Raw genomic sequence first — 25,456 nt, 5'->3', positions numbered from 1 at the left:
TCCTGTCTCTGGTCTTTACAAAGGCGAGCTTCTTGGTTTGAACTTGGCCCTTCCTGGCTACTCTCACTTGGCCTTTCAAGGCACAGGGTAAACTCCTCTGGGAGCTTGTCTTAGCCCTCCTTTCCCTCTGCCTTCTGAGTGGTCTGCCCAGTCTGGGAAGTGCCTGTAGCATTCTGTTCCCTTAGCACCTGTGCTTCTATCCATCCTAACACTTGCCTTAGTTCATGTCTCTCACTGGACTCTAGTGAAACTGCAACCCCTTAGGAGCAGAGACCGTATGCTTTTGACATTTTATACTCCCAGGCTGTAGTATGCTACCTGACCCATGATAGGTATTCAACAAATACTCATGAAATACATGGGAAATAAATCCGTGGAGCTTTTGTAACTGACTCCCTAAGGGTACATGGAATTTTCTGAGGATTTCTGAGAGGTTTGAAGATAGGGAGGCTTTTAAAGGAAGTGCCCCCTCTCTTTAGTCTTCCGATGCTCAAAGTCTCTTCTAGAGCAGTGGTTTTCATCTGAGAGGGCTATTTCTGCCTAGGGCATGTTTGAGATAATGCAGGGTCTGGCTTGATATTTTGTGCCCATGGGCCAGCAATGCTAAATGTCCTGTCTTGCATGGCCTTTTCATACAAAATTCCCAACCCAAGACCAGGGAACAACCAGTTTTCCCAAGTTCACTGAGAAACACTGAGAATAAGGAATTTCATCAGTGGGAATGGTATAGGAAATATAATACATGTTACTTAACATCTGAGATTTAGTTTCTGCATCTGGAAAAAATAGGCACACTACTGTTTAGGTACTACTAAAGTTGTGAGTATTAAAGAAAAGGGCTTATTAAGGGTACCCAGAAGGTGGATTCTCCGTAACTGTTATTTATATTACCATCCTTCTTTCAAAAAGCAGTGCTGTTTGGAACCTGTTTTCTACCCTGAATTTTTACTTATTCATGTCAGTTTTTGTAATTAGTAACAAATTAGAAGGTGGTGTTTTTTTCTTGCAGTGTGTAACCTGTTTTCTTAAGTAAAGCTTGAACTTGTAAAAGTGTTAAGAGCAATTAAGTGGCTCATTCATTTTGTTGAACCTGTAGCTTTGAGTTTACATTGAAAAAGAGATGCTGCCTGTGTTATTTTATGGCTATCCTGAGTTAGGTTTTCTTTAAATTAATTACAACATCCTAGGTATAGTCCCTAACCTGGTTATGATCCAAGTCTTATACCTGTGGGCAATTTAAAGCTGTGCTTTCCAGCCACAGAATATGTTATGGTCTGCATTCAGATTGAGATTGTTTTGGCATCCATTTCCCTCTTAAAAACATGTTGTAAGAAATTACTCCATTAAGCTGGAGAACGAGGACCTCTAGAAAGGACGTAACCTGCAGAAACCAAGAGTAATTCATTCTCCATGGAGACTGTGGAGACAGTTGTATCCACTGAGACACTTTTCTAACATGAGTTGTAGGCAGAGGGAAAAAGTAGATTCATCTGGCATAGTGTTGTATCCACTTCTGTATTCCAAGATTGGTACCTGGCACTTTGGCGGACCTTAGTAACTTTTTTTTGAGTGAAGTATTGGGTTAGCCCCAAAATTCATTCAGGTTTTTCCATACAGTGTTATGGAAAAAAAGTGAACGCACTTTTTGGCCAACCCAATATAAATGCTTCGGAGCAAAAGAAAACTTTTCCTACCTTGGTCCCCATTTCCTTTCCCTGCATCATCCTCAGCTGTATAAGAAAAGTGGAATGGAGAAATACGATATATATATAGTGTTTCTATTCCAGATCTAATAAAATAATAGTTCCTCTTCCATGGCAGAAAGGTGAGTCCCAATATTCACCACCCTTCCAAAAAGATTTCCAATAGAAGGCTGTGTGCTGTAAATGACAATGGGCTAGGGGCTCTGCATTTTCCATCTAAAATGAACAAGCTCACTTATCAGATAGCCTCTGATTAGTCATTCAGTGCTCACATTCTATAGTTTTTCTCCTGTGAAAGAGTAACAAAACTGCCCATCACCAAAATATTGTAAGGATAAGTAATCCTAACAGTGGCTGGGGAAAGAGGAAGAAACAAGATAGTTGGAACTTCTTGGCAAAGAGAAGTAGTCACGAAAAGTGACTGTACCCTGCTGGCCCTGAACTGAGTCACAATCACAATTTGAGATAAAGACATTGTCTTGATTAGAAGGGTACAGGAGTTATTTTCTTCTGACTTTGAGCTGGATGGTAAAGTGGAAATGGCAACCCACTCCAGTACTCTTGCCTGGAAAATCCCATGGATGGAGGAGCCTGATAGGCTGTAGTCCATGGGGTCACTAAGAGTCGGACACGACTGAGCGACTTCACTTTCACTTTTCGCTTTCCTGCATTGGAGAAGGAAATGGCAACCCACTCCAGTGTTCTTGCCTGGAGAATCCCAGGGACAGCGGAGCCTGGTGGGCTGCTGTCTGTGGGGTCACACAGAGTTGGACACGACTGAAGCAACTTAGCAGCAGCAGCAGCACCCGAGCAGAGAGTTTACCCCTTACAGGAACGCCTGTCTCTGTGACATTGGCAGCTTGGACTGCAGAGAGGAGATGGGCTCCTGCAGCAAGAACCTAGGACCCAGAGAGAGACAGGCCCCAACTACGGATGCCTTGCTCCCTTTCACAGGCTTGCATGTGTCTACTTGTTTTCTCCTCACCAGAGGAGAGCCCGTCGAGAGTGGAGAGAGACCTGCAGTGCTTTCCTCTTGGACTGCCCCCCATGGCACAGGAATCAAGGAGGAAGATGGCTATCTGGGTGCTAGCCCACCTCCAGTTTTTCTAGCTGCATTTCCATGTGGGGAACATGGTTTTTGTGCACGTCTCCTTGGTGGGGCTTTTTGCCTGACCCATGATAGACTCTCTGTGAGTTTGGGTGAATGAATGAGTGGCAGACTGAAAGAATGGGTGAGCTTATGGGTGCATCTGATTTCTGCAGTAGGCCACATGTTCTCCCCAAGGAGAACCCTTAGCTGCGTTCATCTGCAAAAGTGGACGCTGTAAAGGCAGTGCAACCGTCAACCGGCTTCCATTGTGACTCTGCGTAGCATCCGTGTCAGTGTTCAGCTACTTGCTACTCAAGTCTCCTGCATTTCACTTTTCACCAAGGGCCTTTTTTTTTTTTTTTTCTGTCTTTTCTTAATATTTATTTTGTTCTGTATCCCACAAGATAAGACTTTCCTGCAGCAGCAGCTTAACCAATCACTCTGTTTTAGGACTTGAGAGTGATGAATGGAAGCCCATCATGGAAAGCTCCTGTCCAGTGACGGTGCATGAGGGAGAGGTGGGAGCCCTAGCCTGACTTCCTGCCGCTCCCAGCTCTTCTCCTGATCTCTAACTGGTTGGACAGGACTTCAGTCTAATCCTACTCTTACCTGGCCCCACCCTTGCTAATTCCTTTCAGGCCACCCTTCTTTCTCTTCTGTCTTGCTGTGCACTTAGGCCAGAAGGAACCAGGGCTGGTGCTGAAAAGGTGAAGACATATGGAATATGTGATAACATGTAGCCAGTGAAGCTGTGTTCCATCCACATGCTGAGTGAGTCACAGTAGATGCCCTGGGGACACATTACGGGAGGGGCAGCCAGGGATCCAAAACCTGTTCCTGTTCCCTGGGGAGTAAGCATCAGACATTGTACATTTGGTGAATTAGGAGAAAGAGGAGAAAATTGCGGACTCTCTTTCTCTCGCATTGGGCATTTGCTGTTAATAAGCTGGAGAACACTGCCTGTGTGCAAGGAACTCTACTAAATTTGGGGGGGAGTCCATAAAGAAGAAAGCTTAGCCTTCCCCTGTGTCCACTTGGCTGGAGACGGATTCAGATGAAAGCTGAATGATACAAGTGCTAAATAAAAGTACAAGCAACGTAACGTGGGAGGTCTGAGAACAGACAGAGCATTTAGTTCAGAGCTGGATGGGATGGGATGACCTAACCAAGGGGACCGCCTTTGAGTGAGCTTTGGAACACAATACTCATGATTGGGGGGTGGGGGAAGGACATAGAACAGAGGGCTGTGAGTGGGATGTGTGTTCCCTAACGGCGCTCCCCCCACCAAGTTCTAGCTTTGTGGCTGTTTAGCCCTCTATGGGCACGGTAGTGAACGGGCATGCGCCTGCCACGTCTGGTACATTCCTTTTTCTATGGGCTGCATTATCCGCTTGGCCAGACCTCTAGCACTCCCCGCAGCCCAGTTGGATCTTGCCTGTGGTCCTTTTGTCACAAGAGTGAGCTAGGAAAAGTGCTCTCCTGATTCCTCCGCAATTTTCTGATGTGGATGTCACAGCACTACCAGCTCAGAGCTGGCTCATGCGAACACACTCGGCTATATTTAGTCTGATTTTTCTAAAGTGTGGGTGCAAGAAGCTGCTCGTATAGCTTGCCTCCCAAGGGAAGAGCACACAGGGGTGGTGGTTGTTGGGTGACGGGGGCTGCCTCACTGCCTTCTCTTTGCAGCCTTTTTCCCAGGGCACCTGGTGCTGGGAGGAACCAGCTGGTTCAGTTCCTTTGTTCCTCAGCTGCTGTTGATGCTCTGGAAGGTGTTTGGTGCTATTCTGTCCAGAAGTCATTTTTATAGCCCAGTGGTATTACACTGTCTGTGTATTAGCTGCTAATGAAGGCTTGCAGATCCTCAGAGTTGGGATAACACCAACAAAATATAATAGACTCAACACTTAATCTCTCTCCACCAAAAATTTACTTTCCACTCAACACCCACAGTTTTGTAGGTTGGGCTCTCTTAGTCTGATAATTGCTTAGTTATACAATTGTGCATGCAAATTGACTGCAAAGAGAAATTTCGGATCATGCAAAAGAGGAAGAAAATTCATGGACTCTGTGAAAGTAACATTGGAAAACTGACAGAATGAGACAGCTGTGACCCAATTAAGATCTGGCTTAGTTAGGCCAGGTAACCATTAAACAAGGGAAAATTGACCTACCATGCTGATTTGGTAGGAACCAAGGAAAGAATTAGACCAAATAAGGATTAAGAGAAGTCTCTGGTGAAAAATGATGCCCTGAAATACTTTGGGGAGAAAATGATCTCCTTTATAAATGGGCTGTGAAAAGTCAAACATAAAATGAAAAATGTTTTGGCTTGCAGACATGAATCTTGTTGGAGGAGCTATATAACAAAAAAATTTTGATTTTTTAAAAATTCTAAGAATTAACAGATACTTAAAATTTTAATCTAAGTTGACTAAACTGGAGATAAACATCTCCATTTCTCTCTCCAAGTAGCATTCAAACTGTTCGATTCTTAATTTTTGAAACTTGACTCTGTGTTTCCTTCCCTCTCTTTCTACATTAGTACTTTTAAAAGTTTAAAGTTCAGATTATTTAGGTATAATTTACATTCAGTAAAATTTACCTTTTGTAGTTCTTTGAGTTTTGACAAACACATACAATTTATTCAGTCTTGTAACCATGAAGAAAATCAAGTTCAGTTCCTACACCCGGAAAAGAATTCTTGTTCACTTTGCACTTTGTTCACAGTCTCTGATTAGCATACTGTTCTGAGTTGTCTTTATACTTTTGCCTTTTCCAGGTTATATAAAATATCATATACTATGATAAAATGATATCATATACTATGTTGCCATTTGAGTCTGAATTCTTTCATTTAGTATAATGCATTTGAAATTCATCATTCAGCCCTTTTAATTGGTGAATAGCAAGCATTCCATTGAATGGATGTACCACAGTTTATTTACCAATTATATATTTAGATTGTTTCCAGTTTGGGGCAATTATGAATAAATGACTGTTAGCAGCTGCATATAGGTTTTTGTGTAAACATTGTTATTTCTCTTGTATGAATAGCTCCAAGTAGAATTTGAGCCCGTGTGTGTTTTAACTGTATAAGACACTGCCAAACTGCTCTCTAGAGTTACTGTCTCATATGTATTTTTCTCAATTTGGATTTTTTTCTCTATTAATCATCTGCTTATAATGAGGACCTCACAAGAATAAGAGAATTACATTAATGGGGACAATTAGAAGGAAACAGTTTTCCAGAAGTGAGGTCCCTGAACTATATTATGGAAGAACAGACAAGTAAAGCAATGGCAAACATGTATCAGTTTAGTCCAGACTTCAAGGATGGATTTGGCCTGGAAACGTCACTGGTTTTACATCCAAAAGAAAGCTGTTTAATTCCCTTTATAATAAAAAGCAACAGGAATTTGCCATCAAGTTCTGGATATTTGTTTGTTGTTTTGTTTTGGTTGTTGTTATTGTGGAAAACCAGATAAGGAATGGAGCCCCAATGAGGGAGGGCTTCCCTTTGGAGGAAAATTGGGGAAGAACATGCTTGAGAGGCCATAGATGAGTTGAACTTGGAGCAGGAAAATGTTACTTCCTATCCCTGGAAGGAATTGATCTTGCCTGCCAAAGGGAGCTTCCGGTGGAGCCAAGGACTCCATTTTATGAAGCCTAAGAAAAGGTTAATTGATTCAATCTCTAGTGATTTAAATTTTAAGTGTGGCTGTGTGTGATCTGATTGAAAATTGGGTCTTTCATGAGCTCTCCCTTTATACAGTGGGAGCAGTGCTTGATTCACCTGCAAAGACCAGATTTTGCTCAGCCACAAATTAGATGGAGGGCTTTCCCACAGAATTGCTTCCAACTGCAAAACATGGTTTTGGAGTTATAATTTTGGTATGGATGCATTAGGATTTTCAGAATTTCCCAGTGGTCTTTGGGGGATTTGAGTTTGGGATAGCCCAGAATTTGTATGATACATGGTTGCCTTAATGTAGTGCTACCCTGTTGGAGGTTGTAAAATGTTAATTTAGGGTTTTTGTGTTTGTTTTTGAGAAGGTGCCTGTGTATTACATAGAGGTGAAAATTTAATATTAACCAGGCTTCAATAGATGAACGTTGCACTTAATTTTGTTGAGTTGCTTATTTCCCCCATGATGACAGTGGTTTACAGCTGGAGGAAAGAGAGCAACCAGTAGCCAAGAAATGGACATCTACTTCCTGGTCTTGGCTGAGTCATCACCCTTTTTTTCCTTCCGTCTCTGAGGTTAGAACCAGGTGTGTGTCGGTACTCTGTGATGCCTTAGTTTTTGCTTTCTGTTTGTTTTCTGCTCTCTGAGATAACCACAGTGAAAAAAAAGTTTTAAATTAAATCTGCCTGAATAAACTATAGGATTGCCCTTTGGTGTTAAGGCATCTTGGAAATTTAGGTGAGTATAGCATTTACTTCATCTTCCCTAGTGGCTCAGAGGTTAAAGTGTCTGCCTCCAATACGGGAGACCCAGGTTAGATCCCAAGGTCCAGAAGATCCCCTGGAGAAGGAAATGGTAACCCACTCCAGTATTCTTGCCTGGAGAATCCCATGGACGGAGAAGCCTGGTAGGCTACAGTCCACGGGGTCGCAAAGAGTTGGACATGACTGAGCGACTTCACTTACTTACTTACTTAGCATTTACTTCCTATAGCTTAGAAGTGAAATAGTCTTCATTTTACACTCATAGATATTTACTGAGGACCCAATGTATGCCAGTCTCTAGCAGAATTTGATTTATAGTGCTGTAATACCGTGGATAAGCTTAGGAAAAACAAGTGTTCTGAAGACCAATCTGCCTAGATAGTGTTTCCTTAGTAATGAGATTCCTCTGGGGCACTTGATAACATCCACGTTCCTCCTCTCCTCCCTTGGATGGTATTTTTTTGAGTCAGAAATGGGGCTTTGAATCTAATGCATGGCCTGAGTCATTCTTAGTAAGTATATTTGGAGATGCTGGTGTGGGGGCAAGATTCTTAATCTAAATCTTAATCTAAAATCACAAGAGGGGACTGAAGGTCTCATGGAATCCTTGACCCCCTTAAACCATATGCACAATATGTACATGGATATTGTATTTTTCTTGGGAAAGGGGACTGGGGCTGTCATTCTGTTCTCCAGGGAATAAAGATCTTCTTTATCTTTATTTAGATCTTCTTTAGAACAGCCATTTTACTTTTTAAAAATATATTCTGATTAATCTCTAGTACCAGTAACTATGTCTGTCACATAGAAAGCATACAACTATTTGTTTACTAAACAGAAAGATTAATGTCTTTTCATTAGTTACTACTGGTTACTCTAAGCCAGCCTCTTGATGGCCACTCTCCCAATGTTGTTCAGTTGCAAAGTCTTGTCTGACTCTGCGACCCATGGACTGCAGCACACAGGCTTTCCTGTCCTTTGCCATCTCCTGAGTTTGCTCAACATGTCTGTTGAGTCAGTGATGCCATCCAACCATCTCATCCTCTGTCACTCCCCTCTCCGCCTGCCTTCAATCTTTCCCAGCATCAGGGTCTTTCCCAATAAGTCAGTTCTTTGCATCAGATGACCAAAGTATTGGAGCTTCAGCATCAGTCCTTCCAGTGAATATTCAGGGTTGATTTCCCTTAGGATTTATTGGTTTGATCTCCTTGATGTCCAAAAGACTCTCAAGAGTCTTCTCCAGACATTAGTTTTCATAATGCAATGAGATAGTTGATTTCCCAGCCCATAGGTGAGAGACTTTAGGTTCAGAGAAGATAAGAAATTTCTCCAAGGCCACACAGCTAATTGGTGGTGGGACTGGGCTTTGTTGCCAACTTTGCCATGTTCCAGTGAGACTGAAAATCGCTCAGTTGTGTCTGACTCTTTGCGACCCTTTGGACTATGTAGTCCATGGAATTCTCCAGGCCAGAATACTGGAGGGGATAGCTGTTCCTTCTCCAGGGGATCTTCCCCACCCAGGAATTGAACCCAGGCCTCCTGCATTGCAGGCAGATTCTTTACCAACTGAGCCACCAGGGAAGCTTTTTCACAGTCCTGTGTTGCTTTCTGATTTTGTTTCAGTTTGGTAGTTTGGCTCTACTTTACTAGCTGTTTGTTGGAAATGTTGATAATTTAAGGGGAAGAATAAAACAGTGTAATAAACAAAACATTGCTTATTTGGGCTCTACAGTAGGGAAAACTCTTCCAGGTTTTTAGATCAAATCTCTAATGAGATGTTTGTCTTGATCTCGGCTCTCTGCACTTTAGTTTCCTTCTGTGTAAGAGCCTGAGGTCTTAGGGTTTTTGTTGCTGCTGTTTATCCCTGTGGGTTTCCAGATTCACTTATGTACCCAGCACAAATGAGTGTGAATTCCTATTTGGATAATAAAAATTCATTGTGCACTGGTGATAAACTCAGCTCTGCGAATAGCACTCACTGGGTGATATAAAAGAATGTAAGGCCACCAACCTTTCCTTTATGGGGCTTATGATTGCTTCAGATTCAAGGCTTGGTTTGTGAATGTATCTTTAAAAAAAAAAAAAGAAGATATAGACTTGGGCAGAGTGGGCAGTGTAGGGGGCTCTGCTTTCAATCAGAGGAGCCGCCATGCCCACAGCAAAGGGCCTCTCACTGCCCTTGACTCCCCAGAAGATGTTCTTAAAGGGCGTTTTTCTGTTTGTTTGTTTTATTGTTCATCTGTTTTTTTAAAACTTAACTTCTATGGAAAGTTTGATCACAGCCTGGAGAAATTGAAAAACCAAAGAAGCTAAAGTAATAAGATAAGGGGGAAGAAAGGAACAGAGGAACAGATGTGAGAAACATTTCAGAGCTGGGGGTGGGCGGGGAGGAATAGGATTTGAGATTGTGTAGTTATAGGGTGGGCAGCAACGTAAGTGCTCCCAACTCTTCAGGGACACTCTACTGCCAGTAAAATCAAGCCCAAACTCCTTAGCAGTCAGCGACCTTTCCAGACTGTCACTGCCCTCCTGCTTCAGGCTCATCTCCGCTCCTTTCCCTTAGGAACCTTCCCTGATACTTGAGGGGCCCAGGGATCAGCTGTGTGCTGACTCCCTACCATATTGTTTATGCTGGTCTCCCCACCTAGAAGGTCTTTCTTCCACACGTTCACTTTGCACATCCTTCTATGTGCATGTCTAAGGCAAGAGAGTAGGTGGGTAAGTCAGGGAGATTTCATGTGTGCTGAGCAGGATCACCAGTACCAGCAGTTTAAGGGACAGGATGAGGAAGAGGAGGCTGAAGGAGATGGGGAGAAGCAGTCAGTGGAAGGAGGGGTACCATTTCAGAGTGGAGAGTCTCAGCATCACGTGATGAACTAAGACAGCCAGCAAGACATGTGCTGGGAAGCACCCAGTGGTTTGGCAAAAATTTAAAGCATTCTGATGAAATGGGGAAGCAAGTCCACATTCTAATACTTTGGAGGTGTTGAGGAAGCTACTCTTGATTCAAATGTATCATCAAGAAATGGAAAGAAGTGTGAAAGTGGAAAGGAAAGGGGGTAATTATGGAAAGGGAGAGATCAAGGTCAAGGGAGTTGTAAATATTGTGAAAAGTTGGAAGAAGGAAAACAAGGGGGTCTCATGTAGGTGGGAAGCAGTTCAAAGCAAGATATATATATATATATATATTTAAGCTATGAAATATTTGAGAGTGTTTCTAGTTTGTGTGTGAATTGACCCAGTGGAAAGGGAGATTTTGAAGATACAAAGGATAAAAGGGGTAACCTCTAGAGCAAGGGCCATCAGCACCAGCAAGAGTTTAGATATATTATGTCTTGGAGAAGGCGTTCTTTCTGGAAAGGGTGGTTGGTACAGGTAAGGAATGTTATAACTATAAAATAAAACACATGACTGTTAAAGATATTACTACCTGTACTGTGATAGGCACTGTTCTCAACTTATCACATGTTAATTCATTAACCTTCACATGACTCTTGTGAGGTAGGTACCATCATCATCCCTATTTACAAATAACAAAAGAGGTGCAGAGATGTTAAGTGACTTGCTTGTGGTCACTCAACTAGTTCATGGTAAAACTGCAGTTTGGTTAAAAACAGAAGATGTTTGTGACTTCCCTGGTGATCCAGTGGATAAGACTTCACCGTCTAATGCAGGGGGTGTGGATTTGGTTCCTGGTCAGGGAGCTAAGCTCCCACGTGCCTCGCAGCCAAAAAAACCAAACCCTAAAACAGAAGCAATATTATAACAAATTCAATAAAGACTGTAAGAATGGCCCACATAAAAAAAAAAAAGAAAGAAAGAAAGTCTTAAAAAGATGTTCATTCCAGGTTTCCTAGTTAGGACACTTTGGGGAATACTGGATTCAGACATTATCATCTTCAGAATTTTTTAAATTATGAGACTTAAATGATCACCTACTAATATACTGTTATGTCAGTTATATCAATGAAGTTTTTTTAAAGGATGATCTCTAAGGACATCCACTGACATTGTCAGTGGGACAGTAACCATTTCATGCCTGAGTTTATTTTGTAATAACTAATTCCAGGTAGGACAAGGATGGAATCGAGGACTTTGAATTCTCAAATGTTGAGAGGGGATAATTTTCAGAACATGAGTCCTCTTCTGGAGAGGTTAGGCTTTGTGGGGGTGGGTGGAGGGTGCTTGCCTGTGGAGCAGGGGTTGGGTGTAGAGGCCAGCCAGCAGGTACCGCAAGGGCACCCTCATTCTGCAGCCTGGTTTCAGGGTTTCAGGAAAATAGCAGCAAGTAGGAGTGATGTCAGAAAGGTGAAAAGAAAAAAGGTGAAAAGGTGCTGAAAATAAACTTGGCCAACTGTTCGGTTTTGCCAAGATGGGAACATCATCTCCATTTCCTTCCATCTCCTGCCTCCTTTCTGCTTTTAAAGGCCTTAAGATTTAGGTTTCCAGGGTGCTGAGGCCATTGTCCCTGATTCTAATGATAAGGGAGAGTGCTTTTCCCCAGCTAATGTTCCGTCTATTGCTTGCTAAGTGCCTCTCTACAAACCCACGAAGCTCCTGCCTCCCTCTGACCTGCTTTGCCTGGCCAGGGTTTCTTAACTGAAATTCAGTTGCTTGGCTTTGGCACAGCACGTTTGCTGGGGCTCACCCCAAGGCCTTCATCATTGCAATCCTACTGCTCTGGCTTGCCTTCCTGAGTACAGCCTCATTGGAGCCACAGCTGACCTACTGGCAGCTGGACCAGGTGCTCCTGTTCCCGTTTCATAAATTAGGATGCGAAGGCCCTCTTGCCCAGGGCCCCATAACGCATTAGTGACGGAGCTCAGATTTAGAACCCAGCGTCTCAAGTCTTTTTTATTATGGCCTCTGTTTGCTGCCATGATTTGGAAGGGATGGTACAGTGCCTACTTTGAAGTGGGATACTCTAAAAGGGAGCAAGAATTTTCTTCAATTATGAGTGAAGGCAGCCAGAATGGAACCTGAAGTCATGGACTTCCCTGGAGGCCTCTAATCCTTGGCTCAAGTGATAAGTTTCTCTTTCTCTCTCCTAGTATTTTATTGATTCACTATAACTGTATCTTCTAAATAGTCATATGAAAGTAATATTTAAACAAACACTTTTCAGGTATGAAAAATTTTCCTATTTACCCTAGAAAGAAAAAAATATGAAAACAGGAATAAGAAACTAAGAATAAGAATAGTTAGCATTTATTAGGCACTTGCTGATATTAGCAGCTGGGACTGCTGCTCAGCCAACATATACTGATATAGCTGTTATTGGTTGTTAATAGACAAGGACTTTACTGATGGATTGGGGTCCAGGCCATACTGGTAGTCTTAAATCCTCTGACTGTTCCAGTAACCCTACAAGATGGTAGTTAATATTCATTTCGTACATAACAAAATTAAAGCCCAGACAGATTAAATAACTTCCCCCAAATCATTGTTGTGCATTGTTCAGTCACCCAGTTGTGTCTGACTCTGTGACCTCCTGGACTGCAGTATGCCAGGCTGCCCTGTCCTTCTCTATCTCCTAGAGTTTCCTCAAACTCATGTCCATTGAGTTGGTGATGTCATCCAACCATCTCATCCAGTGTCACCCCCTTCTACTCCTGCCCTCAATCTTTCCCAGCATCAGGGTCTTTTCTACTAAGTTGGCTGTTCACATCAGATGACCAAAATACTGGAGCTTCAGCTTCACCATTAGTGCTTCCAACTAGTATTCAGGGTTGATTTCCCTCAAGACTCATTGCTTTGATCTCCTTGCTGTCCAAGGGACTTTCAGGAATCTTCTCCAGCACCACAGTTCCAAGGCATCAATTCTTTGGCTCTCACAACCGTATGTGACCACTGGGAAGACCATAGCCTTGACTCTACAGACCTTTCTCAGCAGACTAATATCTCTGCTTTTCAACACACCATCTAGGTTTGTCATAGCTTTCCTGCCAAGAAGCAATCGTCTTCTGATTTCATGGCTGCAGTCACTATCCTCAGTGATCTTAGAGCCCAAGAAGAGGAAATCTGTCACTGCTTCCACCTTCTCCCCTTTTATTTGCCATGAGGTTGGAGAAGACTCTTGAGAGTCCCTTGGACTGCAAGGAGATCCAACCAGTCCATTCTGAAGGAGATCAGTCTTGGGTGTTCTTTGGAAGGAATGATGCTAAAGCTGAAACTCCAGTACTTTGGCCACCTCATGCGAAGAGTTGACTCATTGGAAAAGACTGATGCTGGGAGGGATTGGGGGCAGGAGGAGAAGAAGGGGATGACAGAGGATGAGATGGCTGGATGGCATCACAGACTCGATGGATGTGAGTTTGAGTCAACTCCAGGAGTTGGTGATGGAGAGGGAGACCTGGCATGCTGCAATTCATGGGGTTGCAAAGAGTTGGACACGACTGAGCAACTGAACTGAATGGGACCAGATGCCATGATCTTAGTTTTAAGCTAGCTCTTTCACTCTCCTTCAGCCTCAGCAAGAGGCTCTTTAGTTCCTCTCTGCTTTCTGCCATTAGAGTGGAATCATCTGCATATCTGAGGTTGTTGGTGTTTTTCCCATCTATCTTGATTCCAGCTTGTAACTCATTCAGTTTGGCATTTCTCATGATGTGCTCAGAGTATAGGTTAAACAAACAGGGTGACCAGCTGGTAAATGATGGATCAAGAATTCAACCACCAATTCAGATGACTTCAGTGCCCATTCTGTTGCTATTAAACAAGGAGGCCACCGTGATACACCCAGTAGATCACCCTGGGAGAGTTTATATTTCTTCCTTGACTTTATGTAGGTAATTGACTGTACCTGGTGTAATTTTATTCTGCCCCCTTGCTGCTGCTGCTGTTGCTTCATTCATGTCTGACTGTGCAACCCCATAGACGGCAGCCCACCAGGCTCCACTGTCCCTGGGATTTCTCCAGGCAAGAACACTGGAGTGGGTTGCCATTTCCTTCTCCAATGCAGGAAAGTGAAGTCGCTCAGTCGTGTCCGACTCTTAGCGACACCATGGACTGCAGCCTACCAGGTTCCTTCATCCATGGGATTTTCCAGGCAAGAGTACTGGAGTGGGTTGCCATTGCCTTCTCTCTTCTGCCCCCTTCTGTTCTTAAAAAATGTCTGTAAGCATGATGCTCAGTTTCATTCTCTTCAGTTGCAGCACTACTGAGGACAATGATTAGAGCTCTTGACAGGGCAACAGATATGTAACTGTCCACATTTCTCAAGGTATCATCACAGCGCTAGTCCTGTAATTTGCTGATGGTTATTGTCAAGGTCACAACCATAGAAAATACGTTTTATAATGGAAGGTGTATGTGTTTCAGTCTTCTCTGGTGACTCAGATGGTAAAGAATCTACCTTCAATGCAGGAGACCCAGGTTCGATCCCTGGGTGGGGAAGATCCCCTGGAGAAGGAAATGGCAATCCACTCTAGTAATATTGCCTGGAAAATCCCATGGACAGAGGAGCCTGGTAGGCTACAGTCCATTGGGTCGCAAAGAGTCGGACACGACTGAGTGACTTCACTTCATTTCCTTTTATTCTTAAAAATGTTCTTTTAACAAGGTTTTCTACCTTTGCTTCTGAAGTTTCATCTTGGTCTCCTAAATCTGTCTATCTAGTTATTCCCTAATGTAGTGGTCCCCAACCTCCAAGATCTAATGCTTGTTGATCTGAGCTGATGTAATTATAATAGAAGTAAAGGACACGATAAATGTAATGCACTTGAATCATCTGGAAACCATCCCCCCCAACCCCAGTCTGTGGAAAAATTGCCTTTCACAAAACCAGTCCCTGGTGCCAAAAAGGTTGAGGACCACTGCCCTAATGTCTCATTGGTATATTCTTGTTTATCCTATGGAGGATGTTCAGCCATCTTTATTCTTAACGTTCTAAAATCTTTGATCATGTAAACATTCAGAATCACTGTTATTTTTATATTCAGCTACTACGTAACTGTGTCCTCCAAGTGCTGCCTGAATGCTCAGTCTTGTCCAGCTGTTTGCCATCCCATGGACAAATAGTCCAGGCTCTTCTGTCCATGGAATTTTCCAGGCAAGAATACTGGAGTGGGTTGCCATTTCATCCTCCAGGGGATCTTCTCAACCCAGGGATCGAGCCCACGTCTCCTGCATTTAAGGCAGATTCTTTACCACTGAGTCACCTGGGAAGCCCTCTAAGTGTTAGATACTTGTAAATTAGGGTTACATTTTCAGATAGTGAGTCATGCCCATTTTTTTTTTAATAAGTGAATATAGACAGATATTCTCTGCCATTTATTAAGGGTTTACTATACACCAAGGATTGTGGCTTATAATCATTTTTTATAATGCCTGCTACAATATATGTATCCCCACTTTGCATATGAGGAAACACGCTTTGGTTAAGTATCTGTATGAGGCTACTTAGTAAAAGAAACAGAATGAAGCTTGTATATGTATGTATATTTAAGAACATCATCATAGTGTCTAAATTCTTTGACTACTTACTACGTGCAAGGAAGTATATTAAGCACTTTATAAACGGGATTTTATTAGTTTTGTTAGCTTAATTTCAAAATGAGTTATTTCCTTTAAAAAATTGCTTAAAATGAGGTATTGTTTTCTTAATGTCCTATAAACTTATCACTAATTCCAAACAAAAATTTGTTTGTTAAAGCTCTGCTCCATGCATTCATATGGTATTCTGTCAATCTCTTCTCATTGAAGAAAAATTTCCCCAAAGAGTTCTGGCCGGTTTTAAGGAAGTCCATCTCTAGACTTGCTTTAGAGCTGCCGTGTTTGGGTTTCCTTTCGCCAGTCTCCTTGGGTTGCCTTTCTTGGCGTTATATTCCCTCTTCTAGGACCCTAGATCTATCTCTTACTTTGTTTCCGCCTTCGTTCTGATGGACCCCATCCCCCTGTTACCTCCTGAGAAAAGGTACATGGGAAACATACTTTTGAGAACTTCGTATCTGATGAGGTATATATTCTGTGCTTGTATTTAATTGATAAATTGATTAGGCTTTTAAAAATAAGTTGAACATTGCCTTCCCTCCCAATGTTGAAGCCTCTAATATTTTCTAGTTTCCAGTCCTGGTTTTGAGAAATCTGAAGCCTCACCATTCTTGATCATTGGTATGAAATACACATTTTTTTGAAATTATTAAATCTTTTCTATTTCTAGTGCTGAGAAACTTGATGAGAATATGCTTTGGTGTGAGTCTATTTCTATCCATTGCATTGTGTACTTAGTGGTTTTTCAAAGTAGAAACTCATGTCATTCATTTCTGAGAAGTTTTTTGAATTATTTATTTGATTTCCTTTTATCCAATTCATTCTGTTCTTTATTTCTCTGGCTGCTATTTTTGAGATGATAAATTTCCTGGACTGGTTTTTATTTTTGAAATCTGTGTTTCCTTTTTCTCGCCTCTGTTCTTTTTGTTCTGTTTTCTGGTAGATTAATTTTATCTTTCAAACTTCTATGGCACTTATAATTTCTACTATCATTTTTAACTTTTCAAAGAGATTTTTTTTTTAGTTTTCTGAAGTTTTTATAGCATCCTAATCTTGTTTTGTGGATGTAATCTTTTTATATTTTATTGAGGATATTAATGCCAACATTTTTATTTTTTCAACTGAAATTTATTTCACTCTATATTTCTTCCAGTGCACTTTTCTTTCTATTCATTCTGGTCTTTTTTGATTGGATATTGTCAGATGTTTGTAGATATTAGGCTTTCCTTATATTTAAATAGCCCATGCTAAAAATTAGGAAGATCTCTTTGAATTGGGTCTGTCAGTCATGGTTTTCATTGTAAGATGAATTGGCTGAATATTTTTTAGGACAAGGGAGTGGGTCATCTTATGTCAGGACTTCTAGGGTTTTTTTGTTGTTGTTGTTGTAGGTGTTGGTTTGTTTTTAATTGGGCTGGGCTGGTTAATTACTCAGAAGACCCAGTATTCAAACTCTAGTATCTGATTGCTGAGTATAAGCCTTGTCACCAATTAACTTCCATTATCTAGGTATATTTTATTATTTTTAAAAAAGTTGGCAATCTAAGCGTAGATTTTCTGTGAATACCCATTTCCAAAGAGGATGCTTTTAACCAGAAATTTTCTTCCACTACGATTATAACCTGTGTGTGTGTGTGAGTTCCTAAAAGAATAGCTGGTGCATAGTAGGTGCTCAGAAAACAATTGTTGTCTGAATTCATATTTTTCTCAGCACATCAGGCACTTCGAACAGTGTACAATGGGGTGAGAAGAAAGCCTTAAGTTTCGTAACTTCCATCCTAGTGCTCTAGTGTACATATAATCACTCAAATTTGACAAAAGCAGTCAGGCAAACTAACATATTAATAGAGGCAACCCTGAAAGAGAGAGTGTTCTGTTTATGGAACTTCTTGGAGTAAAAGTGTATTTTATATTTGAGACCAGGGGTGGTTGTTGAAGTGGCAGCCAGCTATAAGTCAGCCTGGAAAAGGTGAGTGGAAAAGTGCTGGCTCAGATCACAAAGCTGCTCCTCTTAGGAACCTGCAGACCCTTGTGTGTTCAGATGGCGGCATTTTGGAACTTGATTTAAGCACACGTTCTGCTGACTGCTTCCTAGAGACTTGCCCATCTGCTCCTTTCTGCTGATTGGGTCTTTTTGAACTTAGAGAGACATCCCCATGGGTCTCCCACAGCTGCCTCTTTCCGTTCTGACCTAGCTTTTTCTCCTCGCTTGTCCTCTGTGTCTTCCCACCAGTTCTTCATCATTGGGGTGGAAATGGAGGAGAGCTGGGTGATGCTGAGCTGGCCTCTCTGGAAGAGCCAACTGTGGAACCCAGAGGACTCGCCTGTTGGCATGACCACGTGCTCTGTGGCGACGCCTTTGTCGTCTGTCTGAACATCTGGGTTCCCAGTCTCAGGGAGCCGCCAGTAGGTCAAGACTCCCTGAAAGAAGAAGGAGGTGAGCAAGACCTCTCCCCTGAGGGCAGTGAGTCCATGTTTAAAGATAATCTTTCAGAAAAGCTTGAACTTAGACTCAGTCAGCCAACCATGTTGGGTTTGTCAGGAGATGAGAGGAAAAAAAAAAAGGGGTACTGTACAGGGAAACAGGGTCATAATGGGGAGAGTGTGGTGTCTGGAATTACATAAAGAAGAATCATTCACTATCTATGAAGGAAAATAAATTACCCAGTTAACAAAGCTTTATTTAAAAAAATTATTTATCCAGTTACAAAGACCTAAAAGCATAGTTTGTTGCAAGCCTGAAGGTTTAAAATTTTTTTTTACATAATTAGCTATATTCTGTTACTATCCTAGAGAAAGATACTATTAGAAATTCAAGAATTTAAAAAAATGCAACATAGAAGCATTTCCTTACCAGTCAATTTAACCTTTTAAAATAATTATAATTACACATTTATTACATATACCCTTTGGAAAGTAGAAAGAAAAAAATATTATCCAGGGACCTAACTTTGAAAGACAGCCACGGTCAGTATTTGGCCTATTTTCTTCTAGGCTTTTTCTTTGTATGGTTTTTGGTTTTGCATAGCAGGCATAAGGCATTTTACTTGCCTCATAGTAGATTTTTTTGGTCTTCAATTGGAGTCAACTGTGGTTATATTCTGATAATACATGTCTGTGATTTATTCTTTTCTTGTCATGAGGCTGAATAAGCAGTGCTTTAGTTCTTGGCTTGAATAAATTCTTTATATGCTTTTAACATAAAACATTGTTCAGATTAGAAAGTGAATAATCCTTAGAGCAAAGAAGTGTGATGTATGTTTCACAACCCTTTTTTAAAAAAGTATCAGATCTTTAAAAAAGAAAAAAGTCAGAAGCACAAAAATGGCTTGGGGAAAATGTGTGAAACAAAGATAAGATTTTTAAGGTTTCCAGATGGGAGGCAGTCTCTCAGTGGCCCTAGAACACATGATAGATGCCTAGCATTGCTTATTAAATAGACAATAATTTTTATTACATATAACATGGTGGTCTCAAGGCAGAGAGGGAAACCTTTATCTTTTCCCTTGGAAAAGGCACGGAAAAGAACAGTTGAGTGCAGTAGAGGCACTGCTGAAGCCAGTTGGGAATTCTGGCTCTGCCTTCACTGCTAACTAGTTGCTGCATCAGAGGCACCTACCCTCAATATCATAACCAATAAAATGAGGTGGTTAAACCATGTAATTTTAATAAGTTTCTCTCCTCCTCTGACTCAATGAGTTTATGATCCTGAGACCAAACACTGAGAATATAAAGATGCAGAAACCCAGCAACTTGACTCTTCCTTTTCCTCTTCCTTCACATCTAGTCAGTTACCAGGTTTGACCCATTTTACTATCTAAGTCAGGGTCTGGCAAACGACCATCCTAGGACAGAGTTATGCTCATTAGTTTATGGATTTATTGCAGCTTCCCTGGTGGCTCAGCTGGGAAAGAATCCACCTGTGATGCAGGAGACCCCGGTTTGATTCCTGGGTTGGGAAGATCTGCTGGAGAAGGGATAGGCTACCCACTCCTGTATTCTTGGGCTTCCCTGGTGATTTAGCTGGTAAAAAATCTGCCTGCAATGCAGGGGACCTGGGTTTGATCGCTGAGTTGGGAAGATCCCCTGGAGGAGGGAACAGCTAACCACTCCAGTACTCTGGCCTGGAGAATTCCATGGACTATGTAGTCCACTGGGTCGCAAAGAGTCGGACATGACTGAGCAACATTCACTTTTGTACTGCTGTGGCAGAGTTGGGCAATTGCAACACTGTCTGGTTAGCAAAGCTGTAAATATTTACTATCCAGACCCTTGACAGTAAAAGCTAATCAACCCCTGATCTAAATAATTTACAAACACATGCCCTCTCATTTTCACTACCTTTGTCCTAACTTAGGTCTTCATCTCTTCTCACCTGGAGAACCCAAGAGCCTTAATCTTAGGGTTTCTCATTCTAGTTTTGAGTCTCCCAAATGTGTTGCATACAGAGATACAGGATAACTTTTTAGAAAAAATTTGAAATGGCAGTTTGCTTGCTTAAAACCCTCAAGAGGCACCCTGTTGAACTTAGGATAAAAATCCCAGTTCTTTACCTAACACACAGTTCAAAAACCACTCCACTGACATCTGAAGACCCTTGTAGTCGTGAGAATAGGAGTGTGTTTGATGTGACGCATGTGATATGAATTTCAGCCTTAGAAAACCCAGCCTAACTCAACCAGGCTTGAGTACAAAGAGGCTTTATACTGGCTCCCCCAACTAAGAAGCCTGGGTGCAGATCTGGATGAAACCTTTCCCAAGGCTAGGTTTCTAGTTATGTCACCTGAAATCTGTTTCTCTTTTGGCTCCTCTGCTGTGGTAGCCCTGTTCACATGGTGGCTTTCATCTTGGGAGGTCAGGACTGCCATAGCAGTTCCTGCCTCATAGCCTCCTGTGGACACATCTTATCCCTCACAAGTGCAGAGGTCTCTCTGATTGGACAACAGAGGTCATGTGATCAAGGGACCGTGCTGAGGGGTTTAGGGCCAGTGCCTGTGCTTGAGCTCAGGAATTGGCGACATCCCCCCTGAACCATAAGGAGTGGGAAGAGGAGGGGAGGGCATAATCCCCAAGGAAATATTGGGCTGTTGTGGAAACAGGATGGAGGTGGACTGGGACAAAATAACCAAGATTCACTGAGCATGCCATGAGCAGGAGCCCTTTGACAGTCATGCAGTAGTAGTTGCAATGAGTACCTGGAGAGGCAGACTATCACAAGATCTGGGAATTGTGATTGCCTTTTTCAGGGGTTCTTAATTCTGGCTCTTCATTAGAAGGACAAGATGCCTGGGCTCTTCGAGGACCAATGAACTTGGGAGCTCTTTCTGGTTGGCTAAGTAAGAATGATTTAACAAGTTCTCCAAGTGACTGTAATGTGTAGCTAAGGTGACCCATTGACTGGGCTTAGATCCTGACTTCATTTACTGGTCTATGAAATGGGAACAATTCTGTTGTCCATCCAGATTTGGGGAATGAATAAATGAGGTGATTCTATCATCCATCATCCAGCCAAATTTGGGTGATGTATGTAAGGAATATAGCCTACCTACTTACTCAAGTAAAGGGTAGTTGTTTTTTTTGTTGGTTTTTTTTTGTTGTTGTTGTTGTTTTTAAATAAGGGCACCAGTTATGTTGGATTAGGGCTCACCTTCATTGCCTCATTTTACCTTGATTACCTCTTTAAAGGTCCTGTTTCCCAATATAGTTACATTGGGGCTTAAAACATTAGCATATGAATTTGTGTGTGTTTGTGTAGGGGGGTCACAATTCAGTCCACAGCAGGTACTGATCTTTTCATTCTCTGATGATAACTAGTGTTTCTTTACCCAGAAAAATAGAGACATACATACATGTTAAACCTGGCATACGTTTATGGACTTTGAAGATTCCTGTTAAAAAGGAACATTTGAAGCAGTCTTGCAGAGGAAAACAAATACCAGGGACAAGGAGGTGTGTAAAAGAGGACAAGCCCATTCATTCATTCACTTACTCATTTAACAGTTATTCACCGAATGCTGCTGCATGAACCAGGCCCTGTGCTAGGGTTATAACGATGACACAGGCAAGGCTCCTTTGTCTCATGACTTATTTTTTTACTTCTGGAGTTGGGCAGTAAACACATCCACAATTCTGTATCAGAGAGCACCTAGTGCTATGTGTTTGAGAATCGAAATGGAGTGATGGGGTGGTGTTTGCCTGGGAAGCCATTTAGATTTTGTGGTCAGGAATGTCTTCACCGAGAAGATGCTGCTGAAGTGGAGGCCTGAATAGCAAGGAGTCAGCCGTGCACAAAGGGGCAGAGGGTTGATGGCTGATGAAATGCCTGCTAGTCCCCGGTTTATTTTAGTATCAGCTGGCAGAGCCACCTCCTCCAGCACCAGCTGCTTCTCAGATTCCCTTCTGCTGCCCACAGAGCCAGCCTTCAGAATCTGCTCCTAGATAGGCATGGCTCTTGTGGATTGCTCCCCTCGCTCTGGATGTCTTTCTCTTATCCTGTTGCAGAAATGTTTAGGTTACGTGTTCAAAGCGGGTGAAACCCATCGAGGCAAATATCGGTGCCTCTAAACTCTCATTGACGTTCCCAGAGCTTAGTCACTACTGTCTCCTGCCTGAATTAGAGTTACCATTGTAAGGAGAGAAGTTGGCATTGGTGTTGTGGTAAAGGCATAAACAATCATTGTGCTGTGTAACAGCACAGTTGTGCTTCCATAACAACATGGGAATTAAAGGGACCTCAAACAGCACCTGGATGGGAGGGAGAAGACTTTTCCTAGAAGCTGCATCCTGAAAGGTCCCCACTGGCCTTGGGATAAAGAGCAGAATCCTACTGTGGCTTTCAGACTCCTGTGGGTCTGGCACCTGCCACCTTCTCTAGGTCTGTCTACCTCTCGGCTAAGAGAGGCTGGGATCCGTTCTACTCTGTGTGTCTCATCCTAGGGCGAAGTTTGAAAGAGCAGTTGCCTCTAGGCATGTCCTTTCCCTGCTTATGACAGGTGCATGTGAAGCCAAGCAAACTTCATAGCATGCTGAACTCTGTTGCTCATATCTCCTACACTCACAGCCGCTGGCCAAATGAACTCACATGGTCAAGACCAGAGTCATCGTATAGGAACGTATTCTGCTCCGAGGGTAGGAGAGCGAATGTTTATCAAGCAGTAATCTGATCCACCCTAGCAGCATGAGTGCTTGGAGAAGGAAATGACAACCCACTCCAGCATTCTTGTGTGAAAAATCCCATGCACAGAGGAGCCTGGTGGGCTGTAGTCCATGAGGTCACAGAAGAGTTGGACACAACAACTAAGGCAATCTAATCCACCCTAGCAGTGTTAAGTGCTTAGGAAAGTGCCCATGTAGGTTGACCTAAATTAGAAACAACAGTGTACTATGTAACAATCTAATGTCTGGAAGTGGGAAAAGAGAAGTTTGTCAATATATTCACAACAGAGTTGAGGAAAGATTATTATATAGGGCGAGACGAGCATGTCAGTAGACTTTTGGGAGGAATGAGTAGGCTGGTTGAAGGTGGGGCAAAGCTTGAGGATTCCACTGAAATTGGAAAGTACGAACATAGAGCAGTACCTTTTTTCTCGTGGTTTTTAATAGCAGCAGCCAAGAAGGCAAACAGTTGGATTGATAAGTTTCTGTGAACTGAACTTTATGTGCTTGATCCCCACTCCCTTCTCCTCTCTAATCTTAAGGAGAGACTGAGATAGTGTAACAGTTGGTGTTTACAATGTTTTAATTGCTGTCATACTGAGAACTGACTAGAAGCATCTTTAGAAATAATTTATACCACCATAAAATGAATTGCTAATCTTTCAGAGAGTATTCTTTAGCATTGTTTTTGTTTGTATACCAGCCAAGAAGAGCTAGACCAATCAGTGAAGACACTGCTAAATTATTTTAGAAGCATTGTCTGATTTGAAGAGCTAAGTGGGGATATAAATCCTTTCTCAAATACTCACTCGCACTCGCTGCGATTCACTTGTGGTTTTGTCATCATTGTCTCCTAGGGCAGTGTGCGTGTGTGTGCTTACATGTCTACATCATGCACACTCACCAGTGCTCAATGGTAGGGCTCACAGGTGGGAACGTAAGAGCAGTGGAGTATGTGTTGACTTCTACCAGCAGGCATTGTTCCTAGTCCTTATGGTGAGCCCAGTACTGAAAGCAACAAAGGTAATGATGTTGATAACTAGCAACATGATCCATTTGATGCCTAACTTTCGAGCGGTGACCTGAAGTGGTAGCATACTGCCCTGAATCATGAAAGAAAGCTTTGGGAGTTCAGATGAAGTAATACAAGTATGTGCTGGGATAGGGGAGAGGGTTTTAATAAGACTTAAACTGTATCTTTGACTCAGGTGGTAAAGAATCTGCCTGCAATGAGGGAGACCCAGGTTTGATTCCTGGGTAGATAAGATCCCCTGGAGAAGGGAATAGCTACTCACTCAGGTATTCTTGCCTGGAGAATTCCATGCACAGAGGAGCCTGTTCGGCTACAGTCCGTTGGGTCACAAACAGTGAGACATGACTGAGTGACTCTTTCACCTTTGAACTGTATCTGAAGGCCATATGCATATCAACATGTGAATGATCTCATCATAGTCATCCATTTTCCTGAAACATATTAGCTAAATTTCTCCCTGCTCAAAATCTTGCTTTTCCAACTGTTTAGTGAAAAATATTACCTTTTATCCTAATATTCAAGACATCACTCTCTCATTATAATCTGCTCCCAGATTATCCTGTCTCATCTTCATGATTTTTTTTTCATTTAGGTTTTAAAAGATTTGTTCCTTCTTGTAAATGCTTCAGACTTCCCTAATCTGCACTTTTTATTTTTTATTTTTTTTTAATTATTGGTTTATACTTGATTTGCAGTATTGTGTTAGTTTCAGGTATACCACAAAGGGAATTAATTATACATCTATCCAAGGCTTCCCTGGTGGTTCAGAGGTTAAAATGTCTGCCTGCAATGTGGGAGACCTGTGTTCCATCCCTGGTTCAGGAAGATCCCCTGGAGAAGGAAATAGCAACCCACTCCAGTATTCTTGCCTGGAGAATCCCATGGACGGAGAAGCCTGGTGGGCTACAGTCCACAGGGTCGCAAAGAATCAGACATGACTGAGCGGCTTAACTTTCACTTTCATTTTCATACATATATCCACTCTTTTTTTCTTTCCCCATATAGGCCATTGCAGAGTATTGAATTGAGTTCTCTGTGCTATACAGCAGGCTCTTATTAGTTTATCTATTTTATATATAGTACTGGGCATATGTCAGTCCCAGTCTCCTACTTGGTCCTTCTGCTTAGATGCCTTCTCCTGATCTGAGTACAAACCTCACCTCTTCAAACCCAGTCTAAAATTCCAAGTTCCTGTGAAGCCTTGCCTGTTTTAGAGGAGATAGTGGTGGTAGCTGGAAATAATTATTCCTTCTCATTTTGGAAGCCTCTCATCATTACTTCAGCAGTGTTTATTCCCACCGTGTCTTATCATCTGCAAATAACTGTTGGAATGCTTATTTATGGTCATTATCATAGAAATGTTCAATCTTCTAGTTTTCATAGACAAGTAATTTTTTTAAATGGGGATGCTGAGTTCCTGTAACTTCTTTGTTAACATTAAAACTTATGTGCACAGATTCAGAGGTACTTGGTTTTCCCAGGTGCACCAGTGGTAAAGAATCTGACTGCCAATGCAGGAGACATAAGAGACGCAGGTT

At 42.1% G+C, this 25,456-nt stretch overlaps 1 protein-coding gene across 6 annotated transcripts in view; it reads left to right on the top strand.

Moving 5' to 3' along the window:
• Window positions 1-25,456, top strand: part of SAMD12 (sterile alpha motif domain containing 12) — a 446,866-nt gene that overhangs the window by 2,254 nt on the left and 419,156 nt on the right. For 3 of the 6 annotated variants that reach the window (XM_005689134.3, XM_018058373.1, XM_018058374.1), the window contains exon 2: window positions 17,964-18,167. The exons of 2 other annotated variants lie outside the window; for them this stretch is intronic. In XM_005689134.3, the coding sequence (XP_005689191.1) occupies window positions 17,964-18,167 (204 nt within the window). Of the gene's footprint in view, window positions 1-3,542; window positions 3,565-17,963; window positions 18,168-25,456 lie in introns of those variants that run through there. One more of the 6 variants, XM_018058376.1, reaches the window with a different exon arrangement.

This window comes from Capra hircus, chromosome 14, assembly GCF_001704415.2.
Source record: "Capra hircus breed San Clemente chromosome 14, ASM170441v1, whole genome shotgun sequence".
Lineage (NCBI taxonomy): Eukaryota > Metazoa > Chordata > Mammalia > Artiodactyla > Bovidae > Capra > Capra hircus.
This window is presented reverse-complemented; position numbering and strand designations above follow the sequence as displayed.